The sequence below is a fragment of the Styela clava genome, chromosome 6 (genome assembly GCF_964204865.1).
Source record: "Styela clava chromosome 6, kaStyClav1.hap1.2, whole genome shotgun sequence".
In the NCBI taxonomy this organism is placed as follows: Eukaryota; Metazoa; Chordata; class Ascidiacea; order Stolidobranchia; family Styelidae; genus Styela; species Styela clava.
In genome coordinates, this window is record NC_135255.1 from 8,840,064 (window position 1) to 8,867,748 (window position 27,685).

General features: G+C 36.1%; 1 protein-coding gene across 1 annotated transcript in view; it reads right to left on the reverse strand.

Moving 5' to 3' along the window:
- Nucleotides 1–27,685, reverse strand: part of LOC144424303 (uncharacterized) — a 69,213-nt gene that overhangs the window by 38,479 nt on the left and 3,049 nt on the right. Inside the window, exons 3-4 of the mRNA XM_078113478.1 lie at nucleotides 25,488–25,517; nucleotides 24,750–24,896 (exon numbers count right to left, since the gene is read on the reverse strand). Of these exons, the coding sequence (XP_077969604.1) occupies nucleotides 24,750–24,896; nucleotides 25,488–25,517 (177 nt within the window). The remainder of the gene's footprint in view (nucleotides 1–24,749; nucleotides 24,897–25,487; nucleotides 25,518–27,685) is intronic.

Below are 27,685 nucleotides of genomic sequence, written 5' to 3' on the forward strand. Positions count from 1 at the left end.
CATCTGCCCTGTCTCCCTCGACCAACTTCTGCACCTCTCTCTACCTTCCTATCCTCGACCCACCGCCCTATCTCCCTCAACCGTTCTAACCTCGACCCACTGTCCTATTTCCCATCCCCTTCGACCTTTTTATCCTCGTCTCATTGCCATATCTCCCTCAACTTTTCTTTCCTCTATCCACCTCAAATTTCCCTCCCTCGACCCACTTTCCGACCTCCATCAACTTACTTATCTTCGACCTACGACACTATACAACTCAGCCCCTAACCTAACGGCGCTACAATCACGACTAGATTGACAAAAAGAACTCCGACTTCTTGCAACCAACTTTCATGTGTTATACTGGTCGAGTATGCCAATGAGATAATTCAATCGTACGTCGACAAAACATGATTGACGGCATTCGTAAATGTAGGCTGGAATCTCAATTGGTAATCAATAACCATAATGAGTGGCTTAAAAATGTGCTACTAATTAAGCTACTGATGGCGTCGGGTTTGAGATGACTGTTTTTAAAATTTTGAAATGCCATTCGATATCGACAATGAGTTCATTTTCCGAAACTCATTCAATGTCTCTTGTATTTCCGTTCAAGGCAAAACGATGAGGAAATAATAAAATATTTGCACGCTTAGTCATTTTCAACGAATGCTCTGCCATATTCTGTTGTATATACAAATTTGCTTTACGTGACTGAGAAGGCTGAAAAGTCAAAAACTGTCAAAAATATAAGTCGCTCAGTGAGTGTAATCCCTTCCAAACTATTTTAGAGCCATGAAATGTTTTGTCATAGCTAGCGTTGCCAACTGCCCTTTAATTCAGCGTATAGTCCATAAATTGAACTTATCTTATCTGCAACTTAATGAAGTTGCAAAGGACGCAATTCGTACGTAATCTTTGGCATCGCTTTTATTATAAAACGTAGAAGAAAAATACTTTATACGGATAAGCATCATATTGTAACAAGACTCACGGCATGGCCAATTAATAAAGGCATAAAAGGGCCTGTTAAAATTTAGAAAACTGTTATTCCCAACAAAAAATCATCAGTAGCCCAATTAGTAAAACATTTTTAAACTGCCAATTAGGGTTATTCTTTAATATTTGAGATTCCAGCCTACATATACGAATGCTGTCAATCATGTTTTGTCGACGTACGATTGAATCATCCCATTGGCATACACAACCAGTATAACCCATGGAAGTTGGTCGCAAGATAGTAAAGTTCAGTGTGGCGATCGGGTAGTGAATAAAGCGCCGTTAGGTCAGGTACCGAATAGTATAGCACCGTAGGTCAGAGATAGGTAAGTTGTGGCAGATAGGATAGTGGGTCCAAGGATAGGTAGTTTGAGGGAGATAGGACAGTAGGTCGAAAAGAGAGAGGTTGAGGAAGATAGAGCAGTGGGTCGAGGATAGGAAGGTTGAGGGAGCTAGAGCAGTGGGTCGAGGATAGGAAAGTTGAGGGAGGTCGGGCAGTGGGTCATGAAGATAGGGCAGTGGGTCGAAGACAGCTTCAAGTGTCTTTAACGGAGTACTTTTGGCACGCAAACGACAAAAGTTTGCCGACCTCTCGTTTAAACTTCAGAGCCAGTGAAGTTACCGCCCTATCTCACTCAACCTTCCTATCCTCGACCCACGGCCCTATCTCCCTCAACCGTCCTATCCTCGACACACTGTCCTATTTCCCCCAAACTTCCTATCCCCTTCAACCCCTTTATCCTCATCCCATTCCCCGTCCCTGTTTGTAAAATTTTGAAATGCCATTCGATATCGACATACCTGAGTTCATTTTCCAAAACTCATTCAATGTCGCTTGTATTTCCGTTCAAGGCAAAACGATGAGGAAATAATAAAATATTTGCACGCTTAATCATTTTCAACGAATGTTCTGCCATATTCTTTTGTCTATACAAATTTCTTTTTATGTGACTGAGAAGGATGAAAAGTCAAAAACAGTCAAAAATATAAGTCGCTCAGTGAGTGTAATCCCTTCCAAACTATTTTAGAGCCATGAAATGTTTTGTCGTAGCTAGCGTTGCCAACTGCCCTTTAATTCAGCGTATAGTCCCAAAATTGAGCTTATCTTATCTGCAACGTAATGAAGTTGAAAAGGACGGAGTTAGTACGTAATCTTTGGCATCGCTTTTACTATAAAATGTTGAAGATAAATACTATATTCGGACCAGAACACTACTGCTTATTTCGGATCAGCATCATATTTGTTACGAGACTCACGACATGGCCAATTATTGAGGGCATAATATGGCCTGTTAAAATTTAGAAAACTGTTATTCCCAACTAAAAACCATCAGTAGCCCAATTAGTAAAACATTTTTAAACTGCCAATTAAGGTTATAGTTTAATATTTGAGATTCCAGCCTACATATACGAATGCTGTCAATCATGTTTTGTCGGCGTACGATTGAATCATCTCATTGGCATACACGACCAGTATAACCCATGGAAGTTGGTGGCAAGATAGTAAAGTTCAGTGTGGCAATCGGGTCGTGAATAAAGCGCCGTTAGGTCAGGTAACGAATAGTATGGCACCATAGGCCAAAGATAGGTAAGTTGTGGCAGATAGGGCAGTGGGTCCGAGGATAGGTAGGTTGAGGGAGATAAAGCGGTGGTTGGAGGATGTGAAAGTTGGGGAGGTAGAGCAGTGGGTCGAGGATAGGAAGGTTGAAGGAGCTAGGGCAGTGGGTCGAGAATAGGAACGTTGAGGAAGGTCGGGCAGTGGATCCGAGGATAGGTAGGTTGAGGGAGATAGGACAGTAGATCGAAAAGAGAGAGGTTGATGGATATTCTCGATCCTCTGCCCTGTCTCCCTCGACCAACTGCTGCATCTCCCTCAACCGTCCTATCCTCGACCCATTGTCCTATTTCCTAACCCCTTCGAACTTTTTATCCTCGTCTCATTGCCATATCTCCCTCAACTTTCTTCCCTCTATCCACTGCACTATCTGCTTCAAATGTCCCACCCTCGACCCACTTTCCGACCTCCATCAACTTACTTATCTTCGACCTACGACGTTATACCACTCAGCCCCTAACCTAACGGCGCTACACTCACGACAAGATCGTCTAAAAGAACTCCACCATCTCGCAGCCAACTTTCATGTGTTATACTGGTCGAGTATGCCAATGAGATGATTCAATCGTACGTCGATAAAACATGATTGACAGCATTCGTAAATGTAGGCTGGAATCTCAATTGGTAATCAATAACCATAATGAGTGGCTCAAAAATGTGCTACTAATTAGGCTACTGATGGCGTCAGGTTTGAGGTGACTGTTTTTAAAATTTTGAAATGCTATTCGATATCGACATACCTGAGTTCATTTTCCGAAACTCATTCAATGTCGCTTGTATTTCCGTTCAAGGCAAAACGATGAGGAAATAATAAAATATTTGCATGCTTAGTCATTTTCAACGAATGTTCTGCCATATTCTGTTGTCTATACAAATTTCTTTTATGTGACTGAGAAGGCTGAAAAGTCAAAAACAGTCAAAAATATAAGTCGCTCAGTGAGTGTAATCCCTTCCAAACTATTTTAGAGCCATGAAATGTTTTGTCGTAGCTAGCGTTGCCAACTGCCCTTTAATTCAGCGTATAGTCCCAAAATTGAGCTTATCTTATCTGCAACTTAATGAAGTTGAAAAGGACGGAGTTAGTACGTAATCTTTGGCACCGCTTTTACTATAAAATGTTGAAGATAAATACTATATTCGGACCAGAACACTACTGCTTATTTCGGATCAGCATCATATTTGTTACGAGACTCACGACATGGCCAATTATTGAGGGCATAAAATGGCCTGTTAAAATTTAGAAAACTGTTATTCCCAACTAAAAACCATCAGTAGCCCAATTAGTAAAACATTTTTAAACTGCCAATTAAGGTTATAGTTTAATATTTGAGATTCCAGCCTACATATACGAATGCTGTCAATCATGTTTTGTCGGCGTACGATTGAATCATCTCATTGGCATACACGATCAGTATAACCCATGGAAGTTGGTGGCAAGATAGTAAAGTTCAGTGTGGCAATCGGGTCGTGAATAAAGCGCCGTTAGGTCAGGTAACGAATAGTATGGCACCGTAGGCCAAAGATAGGTAAGTTGTGGCAGATAGGGCAGTGGGTCCGAGGATAGGTAGGTTGAGGGAGATAAAGCGGTGGTTGGAGGATGTGAAAGTTGGGGAGATAGAGCAGTGGGTCGAGGATAGGAAGGTTGAAGAAGCTAGGGCAGTGGGTCGAGAATAGGAACGTTGAGAAAGGTCGGGCAGTGGATCCGAGGATAGGTAGGTTGAGGGAGATAGGACAGTAGATCGAAAAGAGAGAGGTTGATGGATATTCTCGATCCTCTGCCCTGTCTCCCTCGACCAACTGCTGCATCTCCCTCAACCGTCCTATCCTCGACCCATTGTCCTATTTCCTATCCCCTTCGACCTTTTTATCCTTGTCTCATTGCCATATCTCCCTCAACTTTCTTCCCTCTATCCACTGCACTATCTGCTTCAAATGTCCCACCCTCGACCCACTTTCCGACCTCCATGAACTTACTTATCTTCGACCTACGACGTTATACCACTCAGCCCCTAACCTAACGGCGCTACACTCACGACAAGATCGTCTAAAAGAACTCCACCATCTCGCAGCCAACTTCCATGTGTTATACTGGTCGAGTATGCCAATGAGATGATTCAATCGTACGTCGATAAAAAATGATTGACAGCATTCGTAAATGTAGGCTGGAATCTCAATTGGTAATCAATAACCATAATGAGTGGCTCAAAAATGTGCTACTAATTAAGCTACTGATGGCGTCAGGTTTGAGGTGACTGTTTTTAAAATTTTGAAATGCTATTCGATATCGACATACCTGAGTTCATTTTCCGAAACTCATTCAATGTCGCTTGTATTTCCGTTCAAGGCAAAACGATGAGGAAATAATAAAATATTTGCATGCTTAGTCATTTTCAACGAATGTTCTGCCATATTCTGTTGTCTATACAAATTTCTTTTATGTGACTGAGAAGGCTGAAAAGTCAAAAACAGTCAAAAATATAAGTCGCTCAGTGAGTGTAATCCCTTCCAAACTATTTTAGAGCCATGAAATGTTTTGTCGTAGCTAGCGTTGCCAACTGCCCTTTAATTCAGCGTATAGTCCCAAAATTGAGCTTATCTTATCTGCAACTTAATGAAGTTGAAAAGGACGGAGTTAGTACGTAATCTTTGGCATCGCTTTTACTATAAAATGTTGAAGATAAATACTTTATACGGACCAGAACACTATTGCTTGTTTCGGATCAGCATCATATTTGTTACGAGACTCACGACATGGCCAATTATTGAGGGCATAAAATGGCCTGTTAAAATTTAGAAAACTGTTATTCCCAACTAAAAACCATCAGTAGCCCAATTAGTAAAACATTTTTAAACAGCCAATTAAGGTTATAGTTTAATATTTGAGATTCCAGCCTACATATACGAATGCTCATTGGCATACACGACCAGTATAACCCATGGAAGTTGGTCGCAAGATAGTAAAGTTCAGTGTGGCAATCGGGTCGTGAATAAAGCGCCGTTAGGTCAGGTAACGAATAGTATGGCACCGTAGGCCAAAGATAGGTAAGTTGTGGCAGATAGGGCAGTGGGTCCGAGGATAGGTAGGTTGAGGGAGATAGGACAGTAGGTCCAAATGAGAGAGGTTGAGGGAGATAATGCGGTGGTTCGAGGATGTGAAAGTTGGCGAGATAGTGCAGTGGGTCGAGGATAGGAAGGTTGAAGGAGCTAGGGCAGTGGGTCGAGAATAGGAACGTTGAGGAAGGTCGGGCAGTGGGTCCGAGGATAGGTAGGTTGAGGGAGATATGATAATAGGTCGAAAAGAGAGAGGTTGATGGAGATACAGCGGTGGTTCGAGGATGTGAAAGTTGAGGGAGGTCGGGCAGTGGGTCATGGAGATAAGGCAGTAATAGTTTGCCGGCCTCTGGTTTAGACTCCCTTCCAATTTCCTATTTTCGATCCTATGCCCTGCCTCCCTCGACCAACTGCTGCACCTCCCTCTACCTTCCTATCCTCGACCCACCGCCCTATCTCCCTCAACCGTCCTATCCTCGACCAACTGTCCTATTTCCTATCCCCTTCGACCTTTTTATCCTCGTCTCATTGCCATATCTCCCTCAACTTTTCTTTCTTCTACCACACTGAACTTTACTATCTTGCGACCAACTTTCATGGGTTATACTGGTCGTGTATGCCAATGAGATGATTCAATCGTACGTGGACAAAACATGATTGACAGCATTTGTATATGTAGGCTGGAATCTCAAATATTAAACAATAACCTTAATTGGCAGTTTAAAAATGTTTTACTAATTGGGCTACTGATGATTTTTTGTTGGAAATAACAGTTTTCTAAATTTTAACAGGCCCTTTTATGCCTTTAATAATTGGCCATGCCGTGAGTCTTGTTACAATATTATGCTGATCCGTATAAAGTATTTTTCTCCTACGTTTTATAGTAAAAGCGATGCCAAAGATTACGTACGAATTGCGTCCTTTGCAACTTCATTAAGTTGCAGATAAGATAAGCTCAATTTTTGGACTATACGCTGAATTAGAGAGCAGTTGGCAACGCTAGCTATGACAAAACATTTCATGGCTCTCTTGAGGGAGATAGGGCGGTGGGTCGAGGATAGGAAGGTAGATGGAGGTGCAGCAGTTGGTCGAGGGAGGCAGGGCATAGGATCGAGAATAGGAAATTGGAAGGGAGTCTAAACCAGACGCCGGCAAACTATTACTGCCTTATCTCCATGACCCACTGCCCGACCTCCCTCAACTTTCACATCCTCGAACCACCGCTCTATCTCCATCAACCTCTCTCTTTTCGACCTATTATCATATCTCCCTCAACCTACCTATCCTCGGACCCACTGCCCGACCTTCCTCAACGTTCCTATTCTCGACCCACTGCCCTAGCTCCTTCAACCTTCCTATCCTCGACCCACTGCACTATCTCGCCAACTTTCACATCCTCGAACCACCGCATTATCTCCCTCAACCTCTCTCTTTTCGACCTACTGTCCTATCTCCCTCAACCTACCTATCCTCGGACCCACTGCCCTATCTGCCACAACTTACCTATCTTTGGCCTACGGTGCCATACTATTCGTTACCTGACCTAACGGCGCTTTATTCACGACCCGATTGAAAAGTCAAAAACAGTCAAAATATAAGTCGCTCAGTGAGTGTAATCCCTTCCAAACTATTTTAGAGCCATGAAATGTTTTGTCGTAGCTAGCGTTGCCAACTGCCCTTTAATTCAGCGTATAGTCCCAAAATTGAGCTTGTCTTATCTGCAACTTAATGAAGTTGAAAAGGACGGAGTTAGTACGTAATCTTTGGCATCGCTTTTACTATAAAATGTTGAAGATAAATACTTTATACGGACCAGAACACTATTGCTTATTTCGGATCAGCATCATATTTGTTACGAGACTCACGACATGGCCAATTATTGAGGGCATAAAATGGCCTGTTAAAATTTAGAAAACTGTTATTCCCAACTAAAAACCATCAGTAGCCCAATTAGTAAAACGTTTTCAAACAGCCAATTAAGGTTATAGTTTAATATTTGAGATTCCAGCCTACATATACGAATGCTCATTGGCATACACGACCAGTATAACCCATGGAAGTTGGTGGCAAGATAGTAAAGTTCAGGTTGAGGGAGATAGAGCAGTGGGTCGAGGATAGGAAGGTTGAGGGAGCTAGGGCAGTGGGTCGAGGATAGGAAAGTTGAGGGAGGTCGGGCAGTGGGTCGAGGACAGTTTTAAGTGTTCTTAACGGAGTACTTTTGGCACGCAAACGACAAAAGTTTGACGACCTCTCGTTAAGACTTCAGAGCCAGTGAAGTTACTGCCCTATCTCACTCAACCTTCCCATGCACGACCCACCGCCCTATCTCCCTCAACCGTCCTATCCTCGACACACGGTCCTATTTCCCCCAAACTTCCTATCCCCTTTAACCCCTTTATCCTCGTCCCATTGCCATATCTCCATCAACTTTTCTTTCCTCTATCCACTGCACTATCTGCCTCAAATGTCCCACCCCCGACCCACTTTCCGACCTCCATCAACTTACTTATCTTCGACCTACGACGCTATACCACTCAGCCCCTAACCTAACGGCGCTACACTCACGACTAGATCGTATAAAAGAACTCCACCATCTCGCAACCAACTTCCATGTGTTATACTGGTCGAGTATGCCAATGAGATGATTCAATCGTACGTCGACAAAACATGATTGACAGCATGCGTAAATGTAGGCTGGAATCTCAATTGGTAATCAATAACCATAATGAGTGGCTTAAAAATGTGCTACTAATTAAGCTACTGATGGCGTCAGGTTTCAGGTGACTGTTTTTAGAATTTTGAAATGCCATTCGATATCGACATACCTGAGTTCATTTTCCGAAACTCATTCAATGTCGCTTGTATTTCCGTTCAAGGCAAAACGATGAGGAAATAATAAAATATTTGCATGCTTAGTCATTTTCAACGAATGTTCTGCCATATTCTGTTGTAGATACAAATTTCTTTTATGTGACTGAGAAGGCTGAGAGCGAGTTTAGAACTTATATTTACCAAAACACAACTAAAATCTAACAAATAACACGCGAAAACCGACAAAACGAGGTAATATCACAACCACGAAAGACTGTCTGAATGGCAAAAGTATCTGAGCGCTTCTGAAACGTTTATTGTTACTTCAATTTTGCACTTATGTTGATTGGCCAATGTTACGGCAGTAACTAAGGAAGTGTATACTCGGGGAAACATTCATAATTATATTCAGATATTTATAAAGTTGTTATACATAAATACCCTGCACAGACGTGATTCTCATATTTATTGAAAATTTAAATTGTTTCGCGACCCAAAGCGGAGGGCTCCGCGACCCAAATTGGGTCGCGACCCCGTAGTTGCGGACCCCTGCTCTAGAACACTGGTTCTCAACCAGTGGGCCACGGCCCACTTTATATTTAACGAATTATCCAATATCAGGTATTTTTAATATACATACATACATACATCGGGCATTCAAAACGCTATGTTATTGTTGTGTAACAATATTCGCGGTTGTGTTTATTGCTTAGGTTTACTATTGTTCCCAGCAGCGAAAAAGTACCGCTTCCCATGTGCCTAGTTTGCGCAAAAATTCATTCAAACGACGCACTGAAAATTGTGGTGCAATCTCAGATACCAATACGCCGGGTCGAAATGACTTGGAAGTCATTTGTGATATTTTTTTATAGATTGCCAATTGACTACTCTCGAAAACATTCCATCTGGAGATTTAGATGACAGATACCAGACTGAAGAAGGTATCTATCAAGAAAAGTTAAATATAATTTGATCATATTTGCAATTGGGTATTAAAGAGTTTCCCAAAATTGCCGTACCCCATTACGAAGGGCAAGTGTTCTCATAATTACTTATTGAAGTATTCCATTAGTTTAGCATGTATACTTCATACATCAAATACGTTCATAAATACTTGCCTGAGACCAGTCTACATTATCTTTTGGTGTCTTGGTGTTAAACCACATTTGTCATAAATGAACTATGGACATCTATAACCACAGTAATGCACGCTGTCAGAAATAGGCTGCATGTCAACATAATGCAGTTTATACAACCTTCTTCCAGCAAGATTTTCAGAATTATATCGTCAGATGTAAGTCATTCCATATAGATATCAGACGTGATAGGAAATGACGTTTCCAGAGATACTACATGATTTCTACAGCTTTGTTTACAATTCTCGTCCATGTACTGTTATATATCTGCACATTTTCTAGGTGAACCTCACAGTTGTAAAGCTTTAGGTTTTCGCACAAGAAAACGGCAGAATATAATTCAGAAAATAAAAATCACTCTGAAATTAACGCCTTCCGAAATCAAAATTTTCAGAAAAGTTACAGTAAGGAATATCGATCACGACATTCTTCATTCCATCATATTATATGATACTACGTTTCAAAATCATTACTGAAAGAATATTATTTGACTGTTTTATTATGCTTTGAAATAAATAACCAGAAAAGAGAAATGTTTATAAAATTAAACGAAACCATGCAGTAAAACGAAATTCGGCATCTTTTCATTATTATGGCGGTATGCGATTGGCACGGATATAAAACCTATAGTTACACCGTGGAAAATTCTGTTGCATTTCTGATGCTAATTTAACTTCAAGCATATTTATGTTTGCTCATTTGTTCAACTGAAGCTAATTCATCACGAGTTTATTAAAATTTGTGATAAAGGCATAAAAGCTTTCAAAGTTCATATATATATCCTGAATTGAGTTAAGTAAATATTTGTGTGACATACATACTCTTGACATATCAAAAGTTTTATATGTATTGCAAAAAAACAATTCGTAGCATGAATTGGTGAGAGATATCACAAAGTGTGGTCCAAATCATTGTCAAAGTAGTACCGGATCCTTTTCTCCCTCTTGTACCCGAATAACGAGAGGAAATATATATAAGAAATCCGCTTTGAACAAATAAATGAATCGCCGTGGTTATGAATATTATTGGTCCAAAAATTTATTTGTAGTGCATCATCTTTCTAATTAATAAAGTGTGACTTCGTTAACTTATTATATATATACTGTAACAAAGACATCGAGAGTGAAATCATTGAGGGTCATTGGTAAAAAATTTGGGTGGTCAATATCAGCAGCCTCAGTCAAGGCAACTTCATTACATATTCTTATCAATACCACCGATGTAGATTGCTTCGGCGTTGAGACTTGATTTGCTATTTGGAATTGAAAATGTTGAACGATTAGATGACGGACTTTGTGGGGAGTTACGCGTCAAAATAATTCGTGTCCCAATTGTGTGATTGTCACCTCATGTGAATACCGTAATCATTTGCTCCAAGATATATATATATTCTATAATCTATATGGAAACAGTTAGAATAGTGGGACATTTGGTATATGTGAGACAAATGCCCTAAAATGGCACAAATTAGAAACGGCATTTGTAGACACCGTAGGCTACCGGTACTGTGTCATTGTACCTTCGTACCCATCTTTGGACATTGCTCTCTTAGAATGGAATAAATAAAAAATACTTTTTTAGAATAAAGACGAAGACTTCTGCATATTTCAGAGAAAAACGGTGTTTTTCACTCTTGTTCAATCTGACCAATTTGTTTCTCTGTGGAACTAGAGATGAGTGGAATTCTATCAAACAAAAGCTGAACGCTAAGACACGAGACCTGTGGCAAATAAATCCATTATAACCGTTTTTCCTGCTTTTACTAGCTATGATACACCAGGGACTCTATTGAGCCCATTTTCCTTTGAGTCACCAATCGTTTTTAGATGTTATTACACCGTGCATAATATACTTTCTTTATTTTCTATCAGCTCTCTCTATCTGTATTTTTGTCTATTTAAAAGGTAAACAAAAATTAACATTTACATAAAATCGGCTTAGTTTTCATGGCATTATTTGTAGGGTTTGAATCAGCAGAAATCAATTACAGCCACTTCAATGAACCGAGCTGACCTTAGATGACGCTGGAAGCAGAGTCCGATCCATCGCACAAACATGTGCATCATAATGACGCACAACCTGAACCATAACCTGTTACAATACTATATTCAGGTTGTGCGCAATCTTGGTGCACAAACTACGCAAGCACCAAATTTTCTAGAAAATAAAATCAACAACTTTTAAGTATTTGTTGAGCCCAGCTCTGGGTCGCGACCCATATACAGTATATGGAAATACTGTCGAAATATACGCGTAAAATAAAGAGTACTATATCAAAATACCCGTTTTTGTTACAAGCCTGCTAATGCAGTCGCCAGTGGTTCAAGTGGATATACCCCCGGTGAAGAACAGTCAATTATTTGTTAGCGAGAATTGTTATGCAGCGGGATGATCACGACGACGCAGTGAAAGATAATGATATCACGAGAACAAGAATGAGAAAATTTCTACATTATATAGTATATCCCTGGGAAAAAATGTAGTTCATTCTTATGTTCCATGCCAATGCTTTTCAAACTACCAAAGACTCTCAACACTTTTGCTTCTTCTCTTCTATAAAAATACATTGTTATTATATATTCGCATTTCCACCTGTTTGTTCGTGCTCCCAGATAACCGATCAGTGGCCTCCAGGGACAACCCTCCCACAGCCGGTAAGCCCATATGGGCTTTTCAACGCTATTAAGGCTAGCGCATGGTAACCTACTGTTGCTATCGCTCTTAGCTGTTTATTGACGTAATGCCCTGGTATTAGAGAAGCGATAAAACCTTCCAGCCGTGACGCAAAGTGCGAATCGTATAAATAGCGTGGATTTCAAAATTGCCTGTCAGACGTCTGAAAATGTCAACTCAGCTCAGACAGGAAATACTCCTTTATAACGACTTATTATTGTTTTAGCATGTATTTTCAGTCATACTAACTATCCCTGACCATCCCTGGCGCTGTGTTGTTTTGATAAATATGATTTTGACTGCTCCATAGTTGGCAGAGGTATGGAGATTTTTTGTATGTAAAAAAAAACGTAAAATTAATGGTAATTTTAACGCGTAAATGTGCGTATGGGATTGTTTACGTCGTTCTACGCGCATTTCCGTCGAAAAAATTTAATTTTTTTGTATTGGGGGTGGTCTGTGCAGTAATAATAAGAGCTGTGACGTCATCAAAATCGGTAATTGGACCTTGAACTTGATAATACTGTAAATACAATTGTGAATTTCAAAGTAATAACCATTTATGCTATAATAGTCGTTTTGGTATTGTTATGTTAGGAAAAACTTGACGAAAACGTTGAAGAAAAAAATTAATTAATTAGGAATTAATTATTAACCCTCTACTGTACACAGAATATTTCAAAGTTCAATTTTTTTTTAGAAATTTTTGAAATTTTTTTGCAAAAATTTTTTTTCGATGAGTGTGTTTTAAAGATATATTGCTGAATAGAACTCTAGCAGACGCTTTCAAAAAGCCATGAGTTAAGATTTAGGGCTTAATGGTTGACAAAAAAAATAAGTTTAAAAATACCCATAAAATGGTCAGGGATTTGAGCTGTCCGAAGGGAAACCCTGGATTTTTAAATTTTATGATTTTATTAATATTCTCAACAATGAATGATATACGGGTGGTAAAATGCCAAGTTATTCCAACAACATGTTCATGTTTTGCAATTTACAATCAATATTTTGTATGTAATTTTGTTTGACAGAGCCCCAAGAGCTCTAACTACAAATATCAAAAATGTGAGGTCAAAAAAGTCACACTACAACATTGTCAAATATGCTGTATTTACGATAGATTTTAGGTGTTTGTTTCGGAAGTTTAATAACAGAATTAATTGTGGTTGTTGGGGATGTTTTAAAAAAAGGTTGCATGGAAAAAAGTTTTCACAAAATGTCAAGGCTTGATACGGGAAGTGGTCCAAATCTCTCTATACCATATAAAATATTAAAAACAAAAAAGCCATGGCAACCCTTGTTAATACTTTTCTTTTTTTGTCAGTGTCACGATATCCTGGTTCCTGTTGAAGATATCTTAAAAATAGAAGAGAAATTAATGATTATGACAAACACAGGTAGGAAAATATGGATACAGCATGTATAAAAAAGCTTTATTAATTATTAAGAAATATTCAATATCGGCAATAAACATAATACTACGTGCATTATTGTGTCAGTATTAATATAATGAGAAAAATATTATATCAAACTAAAATCAAAATGAACACTAGATGGAAAAACATGTAACATATTTACCAGTATTTTAGATTTGTCTCTGGTTCCGTCTTTTTTAAATTTCTTCAGTGTCTTCAAAATTTTTTGCCTGTGAATCCAAGATAACAATAACAATATCTAAGCCTAATAAAATGTGTACGAATATTTACATTCAATTTGTAGATTTTCCTTGTATCAGTCTTTTCCTATTTTCTTCATTGTTTCTTTGTATCAGTCTTTTCCTAATTTTCCCATTGCCTTCATAATTCTTTGCCTGAAAATCTAGAATACCATTAAAATATCTAAGCCTAATAAAAACCCTATTTAATCCTAATGGCGGATATTTCTAACGGTGGGAATGGGCCTAAATCTGTTTATAACAGAGAAAATATTAAAAACAAAAAAGCCATGGCAACCCCTGTTAATACTTTTCTTCTTTTGTCAGTGTCACGATATCCTGGTTCCTGTTGAAAATATCTTAAAAATAGAAGAGAAAATAATGATTAAGACAAATAAGATAGGCAAATATGGATAGAGCATATTACTAAAAAAGCTTTATTTTTAAATAGTAAATATCAGCAATGAACATAAACTTCTTGCATTACTGTATCAGTATTAATATAATCAAAAAATATTATATCGAACTAAAATCAAAATGAACACTAGATAGGAATAAGCCTGACTAATGAAACACTTGTAACATACTTACCGGAATATCAGATTTGTCTCCTATTTCGTCTTTTTTCAATTTCTCCAGTGCCTTGAAAATTCTGTGCCTGAGAAGCTAAGATAATATTAACAATATCTAAGCCTAAATAAATTCGTAAAATATTTACATGTAATTTGTAGATTTTCCTTGCATCCGTCTTTTCCTCATTTTCCCAGTCCCTTCATAGTTCTATGACTAAGAAGCTAGAATAATATTAAATATATCTAAGCCTAATAAAAGCCCTATCATTCCTAATGGCGGGAATGGGTCTAAATCTATCTATACCAAATAAAATATTGAAAACAAAAAAGCCATGGCAAGATCTGTTAATACTTGTCTTCTTTTGTCAGTGACCCGATATCCTGGTTCCTGTTGAAAATGGCTACAGCATATTACTAAAAAAGCTTTATTAATTTATAACAAATATTCAATATTAGCAATAAACATAAAACTTCGGGCATTATTGTATCAGTATTAATATATTCAGAAAAATATTATATCGACTAAAATCAAAATGAACACTATAGATGGCAAGCCCTGTTAATACTTTTCTTCCTTTGTCGTTGTCACGATATCTTGTTTTCCTGTTGAAAATATCTCTAAAAATACAATAGAAAATAATGAATATGACAAAGAAGAGAGCTAAATATGGAAACAGCATATTACAAAAAAGCTTATTAAAAAATATACAATATCAGTAATAAACGACAATATAATTAATAAATCAGTAATATACAATAACAGTAATTAAAATAAGGATAACTTAAAACGAAAGAATTATTTCAAACTTATCATACCAGGACATCAAATACAGGATTGCATTGCAGGGTGTTAGAATACAATTAACAGTTGTATTTAATTTTCTGAACTATGATTCAATTCATTAATAAATATACAATCAAAAATCCTTTTGCAATTATTCAAATTACATAAATAGTTCCTCACGGGTCGACCCATGTTTAACTTTCGCATATCATCCTTTTACAGTGTTTATGACATTTTGGTATAGTTTTAAACAACAGTCTTTTTTGATATAAAAGACATGTGTATGTGCTGCCCAATGCATTTGTTTGCGATCACATATTGGTAATCAGTGCACATATATACGAGCTTAAAGTTTGTATGGCAATGAAATACAGTCTCAAACAACAGTCTCTTTTTCTATATCGAAGTCTTGTGTTTGGACTCGATGCATTTGTTGGCTAGCACATCTCAGTTATCTTTAATAAAACTCTTCTTCATATTCAAATAATTGAGTTGTATTTTTTTTTTTTTTTGAAAAACAGAAAGATTCGTCAAGTTCCATAGTTGAAGAATCCTGTAAAAATATCTATGCATTTAGTTATTATGCACTTTCATAGTAGAGGAAGTAAATTATGAGCAACTTATTACGTATGATGAGGCTATACAAGACGCCTATAACGTGTTGGGCGGTGACACTGCGCGACATCAACTGCAAAGACTTATAACCTGCCAGTTTTCTCGATATTAACAACTCCACATCTTTGAATATGATTGAAGTCCATTACTGGCAATGAAATATCCAGTCTACATGAACAAAGTGCGAGAAACGAATAATATGTGATGAAAAACGTCAAATAGTGTGCTGAAAAAAATGATTATTGTAGAGGTCGAAACGCATAATGTAGAAGCCAAAACTATTAACCCTACTTTTCACGTATGCCAATATATTGGGACATCTGTCATACTTGGTCATAATGTATTGGGTTGCTAAAGTTTACGACCAACCTAAGTATGTCGACAACATACTTAATTCCCAAAAGATGCAAACAATAGCAACATTAATTTATGTAATATGAATAAACCCTATCATTTAATTAAAACCTCTTTCTTTCGGGCAAGCATATGAAGATATTGCCCTAATATGATTGTGAGTTTAGAGTTAATATCCTTTATGTATACGTCTTATCGTGGACTAAGTCAAAACAAAACCAATAAGAAACTTTTGCGTCACTTTTTAAGCATGATACATGCTTGTCCGATGTTCGTTTTCACGGTAGCGCGTCATTTTTCTTTATTATATTTTCAATTTTACGAGTTTTATATCTTATAAGTATTTGAAAAGCAAAGAAATATACAATGAATCTGTTCCTATTTGAACGAAACTAATTTGAGCAAACGAGCATTCGATTTCGACTTGTAAACAAGCTAAAAAATGATTACACGCACAATAATAAACAAACAATGATTACGTCCGCGAGAAATTCCTCGCGTCGACAAGCGTTCGTTGTTTCTTTATTATCTAGAGTTCCACGCCGTCTAGAATAGCAGGTTTAGACTTGTCTGGTAGAAGACGTAATTGTCCTTTTTGAGAGAACTGGCTGTCGAGTCGGTTTCGCTTGGATTGATCACACCGATAGTAAAACAAAACTTTTTTCAAAAAAAAAAAAAAATCTTTCATTTTCAACAACGGTATAGCGAATAGCACACGCTATTCGAGAAACGGCTGGCATAAAGCGACGAAATACCACATTCCGATGAAATTAAAGTGAAGGCTCTCGCAAGTTTGAACAAACAGTTATGACAATTTTTAGAAGGGGTATACAAAATTATCCAGCAGATTCGGCTGCATAGGGTCCAAAATAAAAAACAAGCAAACAATCCGATTATTACAGCAATTAAATTAACACTACTTGAACGACAAACCTCTAATGCGAATCAACTTTTAAATAGCCGACCTGCAATGATCCGAAATAACTATAAACAAACAAGAATATGAAGAGACAAGACCGATACAAGATTTTGTTGAAGTCAACATGCCTCTTTTCTGCCCCCGAACAGAAGATGAATTGCCTTGAAGAAAAAAGTATATGAGCGGTCATTCACCGAAAGTACAATGCCCGATAACTTTCAAAATAACCCCGGGTCAAATATATATACGGAAGAAAACAATTAAACTTTGTCTGTTGCTGAGAAAATAAATCTTAGTAGTAGTATGTGTAACATACTATTACATGCTTGAGATGGCTTAAAAAAGATGGTATTTGATATCATACGAGTTTTTTAAGTTTGCAGTGCAAGAGTACATTGTTTTACAACATATTATTTGATACAATAACGCATGAAGTGTATATCTATCTTAAACATTACATTAACGTCCCTTACATTATGCTAGAGATTCCAACTAAGAGATTGACCGATACCTTTTGTCGCCGATACCAATCCGACAACAACGATGAAACGACGATATTAATATTTTAAAGCAGCAATTGCCGACATTTACATGCTATGTAATTATTATCTCAGGTGTGCAGTCCAAACAAGTTAAAGTAACAGTTTGCAAGCATTATTCATGCCACACAATTTTTCAGATTTGAAAAAGCCATATTTCAGAAAAAAAGAAATTAATGTTTTGGATCCTGATACGTTTTTTGATTTAAATACATTGCACACTGATGTTAATTATATCGGTGTTCGGTTAGAAAACTCATCGGGTTTGGCTACTGTAGGTGGTAAAATAAATAAATGTTCACTCAATCTATCCAACTGATAAATCGAGTTGTATGCGCAGAATTTTATGCCATGCCAACGTCGTATTTTGTATTTTGCTCATCGAAAAATTCACATTTGATATATTTCTTCATAATTTCTATGGTATGTTAAAATTGTCAATATAAAAAATAGGTTGCAAAATTAGCCAAATTAGTTGAGCTAGTTGGGCTGATAAATGGCTAAAATCAGTTCATAATCATATTCCCGTTTCTATTCGCGCGGTTGGGAAACATCATTGCTCCTACCTAACGAGGTTAATACCGTGAACACGATCACTCCAAGCAAAAAATAATTTTTATATCAGTATTTCAACCCTCAACTTTTTAAAGCATTCAGGGATAGATTAAAAGTCAATTATTTTGAAAATATCAGTCTACATTTAGCCGATATCGATACGAATACCGATACCAAAATATTGCCGATATTACCGATACCTTTTACCGAAAGCCTTTTATATTAGTTTTGACCAGCACTGACAGCATGTATAACGACATTGATGTTTGTTTTAAGCAGAAGGTAAAACACTCATTTCAAGCATTCCAAACCGAAATTGAAATAAATGAAAAGTCAATATACCGCAATTAATGATAAAATAAAATTAGTGAATTATACACGATAGTAATATGAACATTTGTTAAAAAATCACTATTCAAGGCAGACAATATTACTGCAAAATGAACATATCATATTGGGTTAGTTTAGCTGTCCTCAGTCAAAATTTGGACGTGTAGTAGAAACAACTAGAACAAGTAGAAAATGCGTGTAAAATTCACACTATAATATTATGTTCTTTTTTAAACCAAGAGCAAAAAACTGTAAAATCAAAAACTATCATAAAGTCTTGACAACATAAAAAATGAAAAAGTATGAAACGTAAAGAACTACAGAAATAAATGTTCGTAGAAGTATGTAATGAACAGACATTTTTCTTCTTTACAGGTATCCCATATTTTCCTCTTTATAATGTTAACGGCGTTCTATATTTTGTACTAAACCCAAAGAGGGTTTATTTGATTTTGGAGATTTGTTTTCTTTAATATTTATAGTCACGTTAACATATCTTAGAATATGATTTTAAAACAATTGCACTACAAATAGGAGTTTTATGATGTACCTACATGAAAGCCGGTAGAATTCGCATTTTTATTTTTTCAAAAGCTCAAACTGATATGATTTTGTCACAATTACATCCAACACGCGCCTTCAGTGAACAGTTAGCTGGACGTGTTTTATTCTAAAATATTCTAACACTCTCCAACATTAAAATTAGAAGAAAGTTAAAGTAGTAAAACGAGTTTATAAATGTCCACTTATTACTCACTTATTAGCAGAGGATCAGCTAAAATAGAGGAACAAACGATTGGGCAAAGGCTTAAATATTATGGCTCGGCATGTGTGCAATGTAACTTGGATATTTTCGGCTTTGCCAGCCTGTTTGGGACTGTTTTCTACGCGCTGGAAAATATGAATATCCAATGTAAACGTCAAGTATACAACAGTGCAGCATACAACAGATTTAGCAACCAATCACAAGAAATCATTTTTTTACTACATTGGATACCCGACAGCCAGAGTGCACCTTCTGAAAAGGAGTCGAAACAACAACCGTTGGAATATCAAGCGCACAAACCGAGGATAAACAGATCGAGCAATAATCAAACACATCAATTTAATCACAATCAAAAACTATATGAAATATTTTGTACAGAGACAAAACAAAATGTGAAAGGAAAAACTAGCCTTGACAAAATGAAAAATTTGAAATGTTAGGAACTCCGGAAAACGGCCCGCGAATGAACCCGAACGACTTTCGCGATTATTGCTGCATATTATTGTATTTTATTATTTCCAGTTTCGTGTACAAAATGACCACTTATTAGCAGAGAATCAGCTAAAATAAAAACATACGATTAAGCGAGGAGGGAATAATAAATATGACCTGGCATGCGTGCAGTGTAACTAAGATTTTTCTAGCTTGTCAGCTTGCTTAAAACATGTTAACTTTTCGTTCAAAAATTTAACATTTCAATACACATATTAGAAACTATGAATATTCAGTGTCAGCTTCGGATAAATAACAATTCAGCTAATAAAACAGAACTAGACAGCAAACAACAGAAAATATCATTTTACTTCCTACAAGCATATTAAAAAGTTAATATTTAGGGTTGAAAATACGATAAAATTCCACGAGAAACTCAATGTTGGCTCGTGAGATACTAAGTAATTACTTTTCACCCAGTTAATTGTATCTGGTCCTCCTGTATTATAATTTGTACAACCCTGCTGTTTGATTTACATTTTTTACCACCAAAACTAAGTCGTGTCTCATGATTTCACTAAGGGAGACAAAATCCGAAAAGTAACTTGCGTTTTTATATGAATCTGTTGCTGTGCAGCTTTCAAACATCTGATCAAGCGTTTTTGTTATGGCGGAGATATAGTGTGAGAAATTTTGTATAAAAAAGGGTGTTAGAAACAAGAATTTTGCAGTTCATTTACCTCTCTTCATTACATAGCTTAAGATTTTCGCAAAATATCGTTATATAATACAGCATTGCTCTGCAAAAGTATTCGCAATCCCTAATGAAGAACAAACTGATCAGTGTCGTTGCGACAGAATCAGAAAATTCGAAAGTTCTCATGTTGCGTGCTTTCAAATCTACCAATTTATTACGCTTCATCAGAGAATTAGAAGTGACCATTTCATTTCTTTCTTAAATTTGTGGAAACGTCCAACGCTTTTTTATTGATACGTTTTCTTTCATTTCCCCACTATTTAACTTTTTAGCTTAACATTCTTACTTTGCATCTTTACTGTTTAACTCTTACAATAAACATCATTTAGCATTCACAAATGTGTTTTTGGACGGCTGAAAAATTAACGCGACAATGACTTAGATATAAATTATTATTTATCAGAATTTTTTGTATTTAAATAAAAATTTACCAAAGACAAATCTGGGTCGGGCATTCAAGTTAACAACAGAATTAAATTCAATTCAACGAAAGCATTTATTTCAAAAAACACCACGGAATGCAAATTTCAATTTTTTAAATTATTCCTAACCCGAATCCTAACCCAAGCTGGACAACCACTAATTTGTTATTGCATTCAATTCAATGGAGGCATTTTTTTCAAATCAAATCTCTCATTTTTCATAGAAACATTTACAACTGTGGTAATATACCTAAATAATTAGTATATTGCACTATACGTTTTTTCAAAAATATTGAATTATTTCGAACTTTTCCGACCCAGCGGGGAAAAATTTGAATAATCCATTAAATCGAGAATTGAATAAATAACTTAATTCAACAAAAAGTTGTGGTGGGACAATGTGGTATTCGAAGATGGTAAATTTTACAAAAATTGATTGATTTCAGAAAAATATTTAATTATTTCGATCTAATTTCGGCTTGGGGGTTAAAATTTGAATGTACCAATAATTTTTCGAACTATGACATTATGTGAACTATATGAATTATGTCAAGTTTTGGGTTTATGAATGACCGAAAATGTAATTTGATAAATTAGATATGTATTGGATATATATTTAAACAAATTTATTCGTACCTGTCTGCTCTAGCGATATGGCAACATCAAATAAAATAATACACTTTAGATTTTCCAAATTCTAAACCCTCCTAACGAGCCTGTCGAACCCCTGCGGTATCCCGAAAGCTCCCGCCAAACCCCATTGTACCAGATGGTTGAAATTAGGAGCCCAATTAAGACTTTATAAAGGGGAAGCATAATTTCGTGCAAGGTTATAGAAAATGAAAAGATTCAGGTTGAAAATCCTTGGTTTGCCATAGCAATCGAAGATGTTTCAAACTCATAAGCAGAAAGCATCAAAGGGCACTATCATATAAGCACAAACACCGAAGCGCGCACCATCCGTGGAGATGACGGGTTCACTAAAACTTACAAACTTACAACTGCGAAACGCTATACAAACAGCAACGCTAATTTATAAGTTGTTGAACGTGTAAGTTTAAATATCTGAGATTAACTGTACTTAAATTTGCATAATTAGTAGACGATGTGATAGAAATTCCCATAATAGAAAACTGTTTTTATTTAAAGGAACCTCGTCGAACCTTTGTTACCCCAACAAAAAACAAAAAGTCGATTGAACCATGGTTAAAAACTACTCTTCTAGACTATTGAAAAACTAACAAAACGCTATGGCAACGAAATAAACCCATAAAGTACGAATACAATAAATACTATAAAATGAGGCCCGAACAATTGTATTAATGCAGCCGCAATTGCCCCATTACTAGTTTTATAACCCCATTGCTGGCGGACTGCCGCATACTTCGATACTTGTCGAACGATGGGAGAACGCCCGAAAAGAAACATAACCCGCGTCTTTTCGGGAATTGTGCATACGAAATTAACAAAGCAGAAACATTTATTGCATACCAGCTAAAAACTGCACACCTTCCGTGAACTAGCGGGTGGAAAACATTGCATTATATGACTTTACGAAATTATATAAATAAAATTGGGCGGAACATCTTGTGAGGATAATTCAAATATTTGCAGTTCTTCCTGACTAGCGGGATTTAACATGATATATCAGTTTATACCTGACAAAATATGAATTGAAAGATTTATAAGATTACATACTTGCTCTTTACTCTTTGGACTATATAGGTTTCCATCCCACTCCGTGAGGCACCAGACTAATAACAATGTCCGTTTGATGCAATGACTCTTTCAAGCAATGATTTAGAAAACTGAAAATGAATATATAGTTTCATTGTCAAGTTTTGGAGTTACAAATCACAAAAAAATGCTTATTAACAGAGGTAAGCTTATATTAAAAATACATAAACAATATTATTTTGACCACGTAGAAATGCCATTATTGCCGATTTATTCATGTGGTTAGTATCAATAAAAAAGTGTTTTAACAAAGTTGAGTTACGTGAACATTCAACAGTAAGTATTGTAGTGATTACCAATTTGCGAAATTCTTTAATTAATATTTAACACGAAAGTAATACCGACACGATCTAAAATTAAACGCATAGAAATGTCCAACTATTCGCCCCACAAATATCGCACCCCGGGGTCAATAATGATGGTATTGTTCGCCTAAAATTGGGACCGTAATTTACAAACTGTAATAGAAATCCTACACAGAAGACAGAAATCATAATAAAATTAATTTATGTTGTGAATGCACTTGTTGTCCCTCTTTGCCGATGTGAACTCACAATCATGTCCGAAATATAAAAACTACGATATCCGCCGTGATAAATAATAATTACTAGTGAATAAAAAAGTGCTTTAATATAGTCTAACAACATTAATTGGAATTTCGGCCGCCAAAACGATCGCGGTGACAAATAATTCACTGAGGCCTTCGATTACGACAAAATTATGAAATAAAAAACGCCTCACTGTTCTAGTAAAATCCGAAAAAAAAATATTGTCACGACGGAGGTTTCGGAGGCCGACATCCCAATTGATGTCGTTCAAAATGACAATACTGATTATTCGGTGTCCGTTAAAAATATTCGATTAACTCGATTAAAAAATACGATTTTGCCCGCCCCGGATCACGGCGCAAGTAAATAATCATTGAATGGAAATAAAAGTTCAACTTCATAACAATAAATTTCAAGTAATAGTTTTAAATTTCATGCATTTGATCGGCGCTACATGCGAGCGTATTTTTGTACATATAAACCATTATGACACTACTGACATCTGCGAGTTTTAGTTCTCTCTGAAATTAATTTTCCCGAATTTTTGATGTTTTATTTCTAAATGCGGGTACCCGCTGACTACGGATTAATAGTAGACGTTTGAAATACGACTTGTAAAATATTCACCAACACCATCAGGCAAAGAGAAACGGGCTACAACGTAACTGTGGAATTTCGCTGTGAACGACCATACATTTCAGTTTATTAAACGCGTTACGTCGTCGTGAATTGCACTTTTGGCGCACTCTTTTAATTTCGTCGTAACCCCCATTGAAAAATCCTGGCTGCGCCCCTGGATGCGGCAATATTTAAAATGCGGTATTTATTGGCTTAATTGTGTTCAATGAAACCTGCAGTTGCGACGACTTACGTCTTACGACAATATAAAATCATTATAACTCAAAATTACCGCGTCGATCAGCGGACTTGAAATGAACAATGAAACCAAGTGTAACAACACTGAATCCGCCCCGCCGCAGGCCTGTCACTCTGATTCTTTTTAAGGTTTCACCGTTTGAAATATCTCAAGATATGGACAAAATACGAACGATTGTAATTTAAATTATTGCAAAAAAAATCGATCTAGATATCTTGCATTAATTATTTTATATATCACATACCGAGAAAAAGTCGTATGCGGCCCCATAGGTAGTTAGTTTCAAAATAGACAAAAGTACATCGCGTGCACAATTTACTGTGTTTCGATTTCAGTTACTATTATGGTATATATTTTAAAGAAATCCTAACATAACACCAAATTTTGTGATTTACAATGTCTAAACACGTATTCAATCTGCTGCGAGACTGCTAAAACAAAACTTATGGTGATATCTTCCGTTTTATATTTTAATTTTAATATTTTATAATGCCGCAATCAAGAAATTGGGTTGCGGATTCACCTCTTTGTCATTTATTTCTTCACCGATTTTTATAATATAGTATTCTAACTTGTTTGTGATGAATGTAAATTAGAAAGATTCAGAAGATTTTAATAACATACTTGCTCTTTAGACTCGATGTATCCACCTCTCTCAGTGATGCATAATCGGACAAATAACTCCGCATGTCTTTTGATGTATAATGATAAACTGTCTTTTCCGCTTTCAAGAAGAGTTTTAGAAAGCTGAACTTTATGCGAGATAATGACCTGTAAGTAAATATTGTATAATATTGATTTGAATAAATATAGTTGTTCGAACTAAGTCATTATTAAGTTTTAGATTTATAGGTTACGGAAAATGTAATTTGACAGGAGCACAGAGAAGCTATGCTTATACTTTGGATACATAAAATAAAAATATTATTTTTCAGTTCATTGACAAATTATTCAGATTTCCCCCTTATTTACTAACATTACTTTAGAATGAATGGTGTATAATATTGCAACACATCAAATAAATTTAATTTATATTCATTGAAAAGCACGTTGAAAATACGGCTATTAAGAAATGTAAATATCAAAAATAAGGCGGAAAAGATAAAATTTAACAAATATTTCTGTTTCTAATTACCTTTACGCCCCTCGAAAATTGTCCACGCTCTTGTGATAAGCTATGCTTATTCTAAAGATACAAGGACGACAACTTGTACTGATATTCATTTACGTTCATTCTATATTATTTGCAGATTTTCAATATTATAAATATTACTTATTTGGAATGATCTGTCAGTGTGCTATGTTGTATCTCATTATCTAAATTTCAACTAGTGAAATATTTATTAGTGTGGTATATTTTACCTTCAAGTCTTTCCTTCTCATCCCAGAGACCTGAAAATATACATTTATAAATAACTTCAGCCAAAGACATTTTAGACATTATATATATAAATATAAGAACATGACAGATCATAACTAGGGAATAAACGATAGAGAAATAAGGAATATATTCCCAGACTCAAACACTTATGAACATAAGGCTACTAGCAATAGGGATATAGGCTGACTATAGTAGAGTTACAATTATTGGGATCTCATGTATATATATAGTAACCTTTGAACTTTTAGTTTGGGACACAAATCCCATTGTTAACCAATACTAAAGGATTCCCGGTTATATTGATGCATATTGATGCACTTGATTCTACTCACTAGTATAATAATATACTCGTTATTTGAAACTTAATGCGATTTTAGTTCGAAACACATGTGAACACGAATGTCATGGTTAACTGGTACCAAAGGGGGTACACGATTAATTAGGTCAAGTCAAGTTTATTTTTTCCAACCAGTAAAAAGTATCACAACCATAAAATACGACACAAAGAAAATTTACACCGTTTTACTGGGGAAGGAACGTCGCGGGGAACCAAACTGGCTATCGAGCAGCGACAAACAAGTTTCTAATATCTAATTTAAAAAGTAAGAATTCTAGAGTTTTGAAACTACTATATCTTATATTGACGGTGGGTGCCGTATATGAAAGAGACCATTCAGTAGAAATTATATAGGAGAGTTTATATTAATCAAGCTCTTCTTAATGCACATGATTAGGCATAACATGACGAGACCCGCACTAACAATAGGGAAAATATGACACATATTTCTATGTCTCTATTTTTAAATAGTTATGAACATGGATGGAATGATAACTTAGTACTTTTAGCAGGGGGGTAAGAATCAAAAAAGAGTTTACACTTGGTTGAATATAATTCATACAGTATCGTAATTGGAAATTTTAGTTGAAACACGAGTTCTTTAAGGTGTAAGATTAACGGCTATCTTAATTCACATAGTATGACTCACTCTTATAATATCATTATTGGAAATTTGTGGCGATTCCAGTTTGAACTAGTTGGGAACATCATTGGCATGAATATCAACTGTGAACTACCAGAGCGTACAGGTCACAATGAGCTACAGTTACATTTAAAAAATTAGCCTGATTACTTTATATAGTATGGTAGTTAGTGTCAACTACCATTTGTGGCAAAAACGCTCATCAGATTAATGAAAAAGGCCAGGACTACGTTTCCAAACATGTCAGACATATTAGTATACATATTAGTAGGCACTCTATGATAAACAACAAGTTAAACCAGGCCTGGGCAAGTTGCGGCCCGCGGGCCACAACGGGCCGCGGCAATGTTTCATCGGGCCCGCGAGCAGGTTTCTAGTTTTAGACACTTTATTTATTTGCTTATAAAATAAACTTTAACTGTGAACAAAAGAAATTTTTAGAATAAGGAAAAAGTCGGTAATAACGTTTGACTAAATTTGTTTTTTAAAAATTCATTGTTTTTGTCAGCGTGAGGTGTTATGTAGACCGTGAACACCTTTAAGTCGGTGATTATTGTTCTCAAATCACAATTTTCTCTAGACATATATATGTCTTGTATACGAAACTGAGAAACCATTGAAAAAACCGAGTTATCATATAATCATTGGCAACGAGGTGCTAAAGATAGATAAATGAGTGAATTTCAACCAACCTAAATATTGATTAAAGAGCGGCAATACAAAATACTAAAAATTGAACAGAAGCCGGTTTTGATTTAGAAGGCTCGCGACAGATTAAAAAGGATGTTGTAGAAATTGGAAACTGAAAATTTTCATGTGCCCACGGCACACATTTTAATTGGATGGCTTTCGAAACCATAGTCTGGCTGAATTCGAAACACAGTCAATTGTGCGTACAATGTACCTTTTGATCAATTCTAAATCTACCAGTCGGGCCTGATATATAAGATAATTAATGTAAAGTAAATCCAACCGATTTTTATTGTACTAAAATGAATTTTACTCGGTGTTGTTTTATCGGTGACGTAGGGATTTTTCTAAAGGTAAAATCTTTAAAACAGAGCGAAGTCAGTGTTGAAAGAACAGATTTGTCGAATTTGCAAAATCGTGATATTATATATAGTAATCGCACGACTAAGTATATTCCGGCAGTTTACCTCACATTTTTATATCCGCAGATAGCTGTGGTATTTTAGAGT